This window comes from Gadus chalcogrammus, chromosome 18 (genome assembly GCF_026213295.1).
Source record: "Gadus chalcogrammus isolate NIFS_2021 chromosome 18, NIFS_Gcha_1.0, whole genome shotgun sequence".
In the NCBI taxonomy this organism is placed as follows: domain Eukaryota; kingdom Metazoa; phylum Chordata; class Actinopteri; order Gadiformes; family Gadidae; genus Gadus; species Gadus chalcogrammus.
The window spans coordinates 1,956,324-1,966,794 of NC_079429.1; the positions used below are offsets into that span (position 1 = coordinate 1,956,324).

A 10,471-nucleotide genomic window follows, 5' to 3' on the forward strand; every position below is an offset into this window, starting at 1 on the left:
CAAAAGGAGCGTTTTGTACTGTTCTGCTGTGGTGGGTCATAACAGTACCACATCAATAAATAAATGAATAGCATAAAGGTTCAAGATACCATTTCAAAGTGCAGGTGTAAAATAATCTAATTTTCTTACCTAAAATATTGTCAAGTGCATCCAATGATAAAGGATATAAGAAAGGAAGATTTTAAGCACCTTTCTTTAGCATTTAGAGCTAACTAGCTACCTAAGTAATTAAGTAATTAATTAAAGACTAATCAACTCCAGCCCTCATATAAGTTGGCTGTGTTTACCCTGCTGTGAAAAAGGGCTATTGATCAGCCGATTGGTCGATTTGCTAATTACTACAGCCGTGTAAAAACAATAAAGACGTGTCTAGCCTTGAGTCACTTGATTGTAGTTGAAGCAGCACCACCAGTAATAGTAGTGTGGTTTAGCACTATGGCACACAAAGGGAAGGCTACACCGTGGCGTAGTTGGAGCTTCACTTCAGCGTTTCTGCTAGTCTGTTTAGCACCCCTGACGCAGTCGTACAATTTGAGAAAAGCACTTGGCAGAAATAGAGAAAATGGTCATGAAGGAAAGATTCTGTTTGGTAACTTCTTTGAGAAGGGGCGAACTGGTCTGCCAACAAGTATACATGCCAACTGGAATGTTACCTCCTCTGCAGAAGATGCCATCGGTTATCAAAAAGACTCGTCCGGTATGAACCATTGTTTGTATAGCTTAATTAACTTTTGTTTATTGTGAGTGAAATATCTAGTTATTTGTCTTGATTCCATAAGTGTGTGTGTGCCTGTGTAAATAAGATCTTCAATCCCATTCATCCGCTTTGTTTAAAGGGTGGTTCCAAGATGATCCCAGTGTACAATGGAAGCACTTGGAGCTGTCAGTTCAATGTGGTGCTTACCAGATGAAGCTCGTAGCAAGGGAGCCAGAAGCGTCACAGTTGCAACTGGTCCAAAGTGAGATTGTACTGCACACTTAAACTACATGTTAGAAAGCCATTGCCTAGAATAGTTATGTATTGAACTGTGGTCTTTCCAGAAAACGCCAAGTCGCTTCCCTTGACTCAGCTCCCTGAAACCTGTGGCTACTCAATCAGTCGAAACAATGTAATGCTTGTAATGGTGGCTTCATATGACGGCTGTACAATGATGCAAGAGGTAATATGAAATGGTGTTGACCTGACACTTGCTTTATCCTTTTTCTAATGGTCCAAATAACATGGGTTTATTTTCTAAACAGGACGGACGCTACATCCTACCAATGCTTTGGCAAAGAAGGCATATAATGCTCTCATGCCCCATAAAAGAAATGCATCCAGCACCACCTATGTCTCCAAGTCGACAAATGTCCCCTAAACCAGCTGCCTTGCCCTATCCATACAACCAGTGGGCTATGAGGCCTCCCTTCAACTATTATCCATATGGACAACAAGTAGTGCATCAAGAGCCAGCCGAGACTGACCTCCCTACTACACAAGAACCCACGACGACATCGCCAACACCACCCAAGGAGCAGCCAGCAAAAAGCCCACCAGCTTCTAAACCAGCTGGCTATCCCCATCCACAGTACCAGCGGCATATGATGCCTCCCTTCCAACACTATCCATATGGACAACATGTGGTGCATCAAGAGCCAGCCGAGACTGACCTCTCTACTACACAAGAGCCCACGACTACATCGCCAACACCACCCAAAGAGCTGCCAGCAAAAATGTCCCCTAAACCAGCTGCCTTGCCCTATCCATACAACCAGTGGGCTATGATGCCTCCCTTCAACTATTATCCATATGGACAACAAGTGCATCAAGAGCCATCCATGACTGACCTCCCTACTACACAAGAACCCACGACGACATCGCCAACACCACCCAAGGAGCAGCCAGCAAAAAGCCCACCTGCTTCTAAACCAGCTGGCTATCCCCATCCACAGTACCAGTGGGCTATGATGCCTCCCTTCCAACACTATCCATATGGACAACATGTAGTGCATCAAGAGCCATCCGAGACTGAGCTCTCTACTACACAAGAGCCCACGACAACACCGCCAACACCACCCAACACCACCCAAGAGCCCACGACTACACCACCAACGCCACCCAAGGAGCAGCCAGCAAAAAGCCCACCTGCAAATATTCCACCTGCTTCTAAACCAGCTGGCTATCCCCATCCACAGTACCAGTGGGCTATGATGCCTCCCTTCCAACACTATCCATATGGACAACATGTAGTGCATCAAGAGCCAGCCGAGACTGAGCTCTCTACTACACAAGAGCCCACGACGACACCGCCAACACCACCCAAGGAGCAGCCAGCAAAAAGCCCACCTGCTTCTAAACCAGCTGGCTATCCCCATCCACAGTACCAGTGGGCTATGATGCCTCCCTTCCAACACTATCCATATGGACAACATGTAGTGCATCAAGAGCCAGCCGAGACTGAGCTCTCTACTACACAAGAGCCCACGACTACATCGCCAACACCACCCAAAGAGCTGCCAGCAAAAATGTCCCCTAAACCAGCTGCCTTGCCCTATCCATACAACCAGTGGGCTATGATGCCTCCCTTCAACTATTATCCATATGGACAACAAGTGCATCAAGAGCCATCCATGACTGACCTCCCTACTACACAAGAGCCCACGACGACATCGCCAACACCACCCAAGGAGCAGCCAGCAAAAAGCCCACCTGCTTCTAAACCAGCTGGCTATCCCCATCCACAGTACCAGTGGGCTATGATGCCTCCCTTCCAACACTATCCATATGGACAACATGTAGTGCATCAAGAGCCAGCCGAGACTGAGCTCTCTACTACACAAGAGCCCACGACGACACCGCCAACACCACCCAATGAGCTGCCAGCAAAAATGTCCCCTAAACCAGCTGGCTATCCCCATCCACAGGACCAGTGGGCTATGATGCCGCCCTTCCACAATTATCCATATGGACAATAAGTAGTGCATCAAGAGCCATCCAAGACTGGTCACTCTACTACACTGGAGCCCTTGACACCGGAGCCACCCCCTTCGTCCCCCCCACTCATTTTTGTACATTATCCCTAACAATTCTACAGCCCTCAATTCCACTATCCACCAGTCTTCGACCGCCAACCTTGACTGGCCACCATGGAACCAGAATAACTTCTCCGTAGCCCTTCCCATATGTCCACTTGCACTACCTGCTACTTGATGCACCTCTATCCAGGCTAAAGCTTTCAAGTATTTTGTCAATAAAGCTTTGTAAATTCATTGTGGTCAGTCTTTCTTCAGGGCAATGGATAGTTCAAGCTGTATGCTACTTGACTAGTGTGGCAGGGAGGAGTGAGGGGAGTGGTAGGTCTGGCGACCTGCTTGCTCCACCCCCAAGCCATACATGGACTTCCTCCCCTTTACGAGGCAGGCCTGAAGGTCATACAGTGGGAGTGCTTGCAGGTAAAAGACGGGCAGGCTACCACAATGGGAAGCGAGGGCTATGTGAACCAGGAATGCTAGCACACTACAGGCAGGATCTGTGTGATCGCCTGGAAGCGCGGTACGGCCTTGGAGAAAGAGGTGGAAAGTGTTGCACTTATTACGGACGGTATCCTAGAGGAGGTGGAAGACCCGTTTCCCACCCTGGGGGTTTAGTTTACTAGGTAAATAAACCATCCCTTTGAACTGCTCTCCGTGTGTTGTGTAATCTGTCCAACTTGGTGGCGTGGAAACCCCACACCCACAGGCTTGCTCCACTAGGTTGGTTAGGTTTATATTGCCTGGTATATGCTCATTTTCAGACAATATTCTTTGGATATGATTTATAATAGAGCAGATAGGTAAGTCGGTTACACAAATTTGGCAAATGTAATGATTGGGACAGGGTCTTTTGTGGTGACATCCTTATCCAGATCGATTTCTGTTCCACACCTAATCCAGATGTTCTCAATGCTATTGCCAGCCTAGATTCATGTGTTTTATTCCCTCTGGGGAGCATGACCATTCATCCAGTGTCACGGTTGGAATACGAACAGTCCTTATTCTCCATTGGCCATCAGGAGCAGGTTTTATGAGACAATTAATCAATTTGTACTTGACATGTAAAAGAGGACTATGATTTGATCTTGATTCCAGCTCTGCCAAGAACCAAATCCCCACAAAAAGCATTAAACAAATCTCTGAGAACCCAGGGAACCAACCTTAGAACCATCCCAACCAATCAACAGACCAACCATCGAGGGAACCATCCCACCCAACCAATCAACCACCCAACCATCGAGGGAACCGACCATAGAAGAAACCACCCCAACCAACCAACCAGCCAGGGAATCAACCAGCCAGCCAGGAAACCAGCCCAAACAAACCCACCTTGGAATCAACCAGCCAGGGAACAAGCCGTTGAGGGGGCTAACCAACCAGCCAGCCAGGGAACAAACCAGCCAGGGATCCAACCAGCCCGGGAACCAACCAGCCCGGGAACAAACCAGCCCGGGAACAAACCAGCCCGGGAACCAACCAGCCAGGGAACAAACCAGCCAGGGATCCAACCAGCCCGGGAACCAACCAGCCAGGGATCCAACCAGCTTGGGAACCAACCAGCCAGGGAACTAACCAGCCAGGGATCCAACCAGCTTGGGAACCAACCAGCCAGCAAGGGAACCAGCCAAACCGGGAACAAACCAGCCCGGGAACCAACCAGCCAGCCAGACCGGGAACCAACCAGCCAGCCAAGGAATGAACCAGCCAGCCAGGGATCGAACCAGCCAGCCGGGGAACCAACCCAACCAACCAGCCAGCCCGGGAACCAACCAGCCAGGAAACTGGAACTGACCTCTGGAGGTCCAGAAACAACGGTCTGACCCATCTTCACCTCAACGTTAGAGGAAAGGGATGAGTGCTGATGAGTTGATCAAGTTAATAAATGTAAACTTGAATGCACTCATGTTGGTTTGTCTTGGCTCTAGCGTCGTTGTTCTAAATAAAGTAAGCAAACATCCAACTGGTAACGGATGCTAGAATCAGTACCTAGGTGTGTGAGAAACTCCATGTGGCACTTAATAAAAGCCCTGTAACCAGGTCAAAGATGAACAAATCTACACTAAAAGTTTTTACTGTGGGTAAACGCTTCGCCTGGGAATGTGGTCAAATATATATCAAACATACATTCCAGGGCTAAGGAACTAAGTATAGGGGCTAGGCGGGCCAGTCGAGGAGTTAGAAAATATCCCTCTTAAATTCCCGTGCACCGTTGTTTTACACTTTACCTTTCTCTGCATAACCATGTAAAAACATGCATTTTAAATGTAATTCCCAAACTACCCCTCATTTCTTGAAATGTTGAAATGTTTCACACCAAATCAACTCAGCCATTGCACAACTTCGAGCCATTCAATGGTCTTCATGAGCATCTGTGATGGTGAGTGTTATCTATTTTGGCATGGGGGGACCTCTATCTTCAGTCCCATCTGGCACTGTTGACAACTCACATCCACCGAACTCTTATACATGAACCCCCCAAACCCCTTTAAACAAAAGACCGCAAAAGGAGAGTTTTGTACTGTTCTGCTGTGGTGGGTCGTAACAGTACCACAACAATCAATCAATGAATCACATAAAGGTTCAAGGTACCATTTTAAAGTGTCCATGTGTAAAATAATTGTGCATCCTATGATAAAGGATATAAGAAAGGAAGATTTGAAGCACTTTTCCTTAGCATGTAGAGCTAAATAGCTACCGTAGTAAGAATAAAAGACTAATCAATTCCAGCCCTTATAGGTTGGCCGGGGCCATGATATCGGGACCATAATCAATGTGATCAGGTTCACCTGTGTTTACCCTGCTGTGAAAAAGGCCTTTCGATCAGCCGATTGGTCGATTTCCTAATTACTACAGCCGTGTAAAAACAATAAAGATGTGTCTAGCCTGCAGTCACTTGATAGTAGAAGAAGCAACAGCATCAGTAGTAGTAATAGTAGTGTGGTGTAGCACTATGGTGTAGCACTGTGAGTTAGCACTTTGATTTAGCACTATGGCACACAAAGGGAAGGCTACACCGTGGCGTAGTTGGAGCTTCACTTCAGCGTTTCTGCTAGTCTGTTTAGCACCCCTGACGCAGTCGTACAATTTGAGAAAAGCACTTGGCAGAAATAGAGAAAATGGTCATGAAGGAAAGATTCTGTTTGGTAACTTCTTTGAGAAGGGGCGAACTGGTCTGCCAACAAGTATACATGCCAACTGGAATGTTACCTCCTCTGCAGAAGATGCCATCGGTTATCAAAAAGACTCGTCCGGTATGAACCATTGTTTGTATAGCTTAATTAACTTTTGTTTATTGTGAGTGAAATATCTAGTTATTTGTCTTGATTCCATAAGTGTGTGTGCCTGTGTAAATAAGATCTTCAATCCCATTTATCCGCTTTGTTTAAAGGGTGGTTCCAAGATGATCCCAGTGTACAATGGAAGCACATGGAGCTGTCAGTTCAATGTGGTGCTTACCAGATGAAGCTCGTAGCAAGGGAACCAGAAGCGTCACAGTTGCAACTGGTCCAAAGTGAGATTGTACTACACACTTTAACTACATGTTAGAAAGCCATTGCCTAGAATAGTTATGTATTGAACTGTGGTCTTTCCAGAAAACGCCAAGTCGCTTCCCTTGACTCAGCTTCCTGAAACCTGTGGCTACTCAATCAGTGGAAACAATGTAATGCTTGTAATGGTGGCTTCATATGACGGCTGTACAATGATGCAAGAGGTAATATGAATTGGTGTTGACCTGACGCTTGCTTTATCCTTTTTCTAATGGTCCAAATAACATGGGTTTATTTTCTAAACAGGACGGACGCTACATCCTACCAATGCTTTGGCAAAGAAGGCATATAATGCTCTCATGCCCCATAAAAGAAATGCATCCAGCACCACCTATGTCTCCAAGTCGACAAATGTCCCCTAAACCAGCTGCCTTGTCCTATACCCAGTGGGCTATGAGGCCTCCCTTCCAACACTATCCATATGGACAACAAGTAGTGCATCAAGAGCCAGCCGAGACTGACCTCTCTACTACACAAGAACCCACGACGACATCGCCAACACCACCCAAGGAGCAGCCAGCAAAAAGCCCACCAGCTTCTAAACCAGCTGGCTATCCCCATCCCCATCCACAGTACCAGTGGCATATGATGCCTCCCTTCAAACACTATCCATATGGACAACATGTGGTGCATCAAGAGCCAGCCGAGACTGAGCTCTCTACTACACAAGAGCCCACGACTACATCGCCAACACCACCCAAAGAGCTGCCAGCAAAAATGTCTCCTAAACCAGCTGCCTTGCCCTATCCATACAACCAGTGGGCTATGATGCCTCCCTTCAACTATTATCCATATGGACAACAAGTGCATCAAGAGCCATCCATGACTGACCTCCCTACTACACAAGAACCCACGACGACACCGCCAACACCACCCAAGGAGCAGCCAGCAAAAAGCCCAACTGCTTCTAAACCAGCTGGCTATCCCCATCCACAGTACCAGTGGGCTATGATGCCTCCCTTCCAACACTATCCATATGGACAACATGTGGTGCATCAAGAGCCAGCCGAGACTGAGCTCTCTACTACACAAGAGCCCACGACGACACCGCCAACACCACCCAAAGAGCTGCCAGCAAAAATGTCCCCTAAACCAGCTGCCTTGCCCTATCCATACAACCAGTGGGCTATGATGCCTCCCTTCAACTATTATCCATATGGACAACAAGTGCATCAAGAGCCATCCATGACTGACCTCCCTACTACACAAGAACCCACGACGACATCGCCAACACCACCCAAGAAGCAGCCAGCAAAAAGCCCACCTGCTTCTAAACCAGCTGGCTATCCCCATCCACAGTACCAGTGGGCTATGATGCCTCCCTTCCAACACTATCCAAATGGACAACATGTAGTGCTTCAAGAGCCAGCCGAGACTGAGCTCTCTACTACACAAGAGCCCACGACGACACCGCCAACACCACCCAAGGAGCAGCCAGCAAAAAGCCCACCTGCTTCTAAACCAGCTGGCTATCCACAGTACCAGTGGGCTATGATGCCTCCCTTCCAACACTATCCATATGGACAACATGTAGTGCATCAAGAGCCAGCCGAGACTGAGCTCTCTACTACACATGAGCCCACGACGACACCGCCAACACCACCCAACACCACCCAAGAGCCCACGACTACACCGCCAACGCCACCCAAGGAGCAGCCAGCAAAGGGCCCACCTGCAAATATTCCACCTGCTTCTAAACCAGCTGGCTATCCCCATCCACAGTACCAGTGGGCTATGATGCCTCCCTTCCAACACTATCCATATGGACAACATGTAGTGCATCAAGAGCCAGCCGAGACTGAGCTCACTACTACACAAGAGCCCACGACGACACCGCCAACACCACCCAAGGAGCAGCCAGCAAAAAGCCCACCTGCTTCTAAACCAGCTGGCTATCCCCATCCACAGTACCAGTGGGCTATGATGCCTCCCTTCCAACACTATCCATATGGACAACATGTAGTGCATCAAGAGCCAGCCGAGACTGAGCTCTCTACTACACAAGAGCCCACGACGACACCGCCAACACCACCCAATGAGCTGCCAGCAAAAATGTCCCCTAAACCAGCTGGCTATCCCCATCCACAGGACCAGTGGGCTATGATGCCGCCCTTCCACAATTATCCATATGGACAATAAGTAGTGCATCAAGAGCCATCCAAGACTGGTCACTCTACTACAATGGAGCCCTTGACACCGGAGCCACCCCCTTCGTCCCCCCCACTAATTATTGTACATTATCCCTAACAATTCTACAGCCCTCAATTCCACTATCCACCAGTCTTCGACCGCCAACCTTGACTGGCCACCGTGGAACCAGAATAACTTCTCCGTAGCCCTTCCCATATGTCCACTTGCACTACCTGCTACTCAATGCACCTCTATCCAGGTTAAAGCTTTCAAGTATTTTGTCAATAAAGCTTTGTAAATTCATTGTGGTCAGTCTTTCTTCAGGGCAATGGATAGTTCAAGCTGTATGCTACTTGACTAGCGTGGCAGGGAGGAGTGAGGGGAGTGGTAGGTCTGGCGACCTGCTTGCTCCACCCCCAAGCCATACATGGACTTCCTCCCCTTTACGAGGCAGGCCTGAAGGTCATACAGTGGGAGTGCTTGCAGGTAAAAGACGGGCAGGCTACCACAATGGGAAGCGAGGGCTGTGTGAACCAGGAAGGCTAGCACACTACAGGCAGGATCTGTGTGATCGCCTGGAAGCGCGGTACGGCCTTGGAGAAAGAGGTGGAAAGTGTTGCACTTATTACGGACGGTATCCTAGAGGAGGTGGAAGACCCGTTTCCCACCCTGGGGGTTTAGTTTACTAGGTAAATAAACCATCCCTTTGAACTGCTCTCCGTGTGTTGTGTCGTTATCTGTCCAACTTGGTGGTGTGGAAACCCCACACCCACAGGCTTGCTCCACTAGGTTGGTTAGGTTTATATTGCCTGGTATATGCTCATTTTCAGACAATATTCTTTGGATATGATTTATAATAGAGCAGATAGGTAAGTCGGTTACACAAATTTGGCAAATGTAATGATTGGGACAGGGTCTCTTGTGGTGACATCCTTATCCAGATCGATTTCTGTTCCACACCTAATCCAGATGTTCTCAATGCTATTGCCAGCCTAGATTCATGTGTTTTATTCCCTCTGGGGAGCATGACCATTCATCCAGTGTCACGGTTGGAATACGAAGTCCTTATTCTCCATTGGCCATCAGGAGCAGGTTTTATGAGACAATTAATCAATTTGTACTTGACATGTAAAAGAGGACTGATTTGATCTTGATTCCAGCTCTGCCAAGAACCAAATCCCCACAAAAAGCATTAAACAAATCTGAGAACCCAGGGAACCAACCTTAGAACCATCCCAACCAATCAACAGACCAACCATCGAGGGAACCATCCCACCCAACCAATCAACCACCCAACCATCGAGGGAACCATCCCACCCAACCACCCAACCATCGAGGGAACCAACCATAGAAGAAACCACCCCAACCAACCAACCAGCCAGGGAATCAACCAGCCAGCCAGGAAACCAGCCCAAACAAACCCGCCTTGGAATCAACCAGCCAGGGAACAAGCCGTTGAGGGGGCTAACCAACCAGCCAGCCAGGGAACAAACCAGCCAGGGATCCAACCAGCCCGGGAACCAACCAGCCAGGGATCCAACCAGCCCGGGAACCAACCAGCCAGGGATCCAACCAGCCCGGGAACCAACCAGCCAGGGATCCAACCAGCTTGGGAACCAACCAGACAGGGAACCAACCAGCCAGGGATCCAACCAGCCAGGGAACCAACCAGCTTGGGAACCAACCAGCCAGCAAGGGAACCAGCCAAACCGGGAACAAACCAGCCCGGGAACCAACCAGCCAGCCAGACCGGGAACCAACCAGCCAGCCAAGGAATGAAC

At 48.5% G+C, this 10,471-nt stretch overlaps 2 protein-coding genes across 2 annotated transcripts; both read left to right on the forward strand.

Moving 5' to 3' along the window:
* Positions 1 to 356: 356 nt before the first annotated feature.
* Positions 357 to 3,301, forward strand: LOC130371912 (uncharacterized). Its single transcript, XM_056577785.1, has 4 exons — positions 357 to 697; positions 837 to 959; positions 1,042 to 1,160; positions 1,243 to 3,301. The coding sequence occupies exons 1-4, from the start codon at positions 436 to 438 to the stop codon at positions 2,953 to 2,955; spliced, it is 2,217 nt and encodes a 738-aa protein (XP_056433760.1). The 5' UTR covers positions 357 to 435; the 3' UTR covers positions 2,956 to 3,301.
* Positions 3,302 to 5,861: 2,560 nt separating this feature from the next.
* LOC130371725 (uncharacterized) lies at positions 5,862 to 8,257 on the forward strand. Its single transcript, XM_056577585.1, has 5 exons — positions 5,862 to 6,263; positions 6,401 to 6,523; positions 6,606 to 6,724; positions 6,807 to 7,501; positions 8,179 to 8,257. Exons 1-5 carry the CDS (start codon positions 6,002 to 6,004, stop codon positions 8,255 to 8,257), a joined length of 1,278 nt encoding a protein of 425 aa, XP_056433560.1. The 5' UTR covers positions 5,862 to 6,001.
* The last annotated feature ends 2,214 nt before the right edge of the window (positions 8,258 to 10,471 follow it).

Bases quoted from the DNA above. Each gene is read 5' to 3' on its own strand.
- LOC130371912 (XM_056577785.1), top strand. From the start codon at position 436: ATGGCACACAAAGGGAAGGCTACACCGTGGCGTAGTTGGAGCTTCACT. The intron at 960-1,041 runs GTGAGATTGTAC...TGGTCTTTCCAG, and splicing joins ACAGTTGCAACTGGTCCAAA to AAAACGCCAAGTCGCTTCCC. The intron at 1,161-1,242 runs GTAATATGAAAT...TTTTCTAAACAG, and splicing joins GCTGTACAATGATGCAAGAG to GACGGACGCTACATCCTACC.
- LOC130371725 (XM_056577585.1), top strand. From the start codon at position 6,002: ATGGCACACAAAGGGAAGGCTACACCGTGGCGTAGTTGGAGCTTCACT. The intron at 6,524-6,605 runs GTGAGATTGTAC...TGGTCTTTCCAG, and splicing joins ACAGTTGCAACTGGTCCAAA to AAAACGCCAAGTCGCTTCCC. The intron at 6,725-6,806 runs GTAATATGAATT...TTTTCTAAACAG, and splicing joins GCTGTACAATGATGCAAGAG to GACGGACGCTACATCCTACC.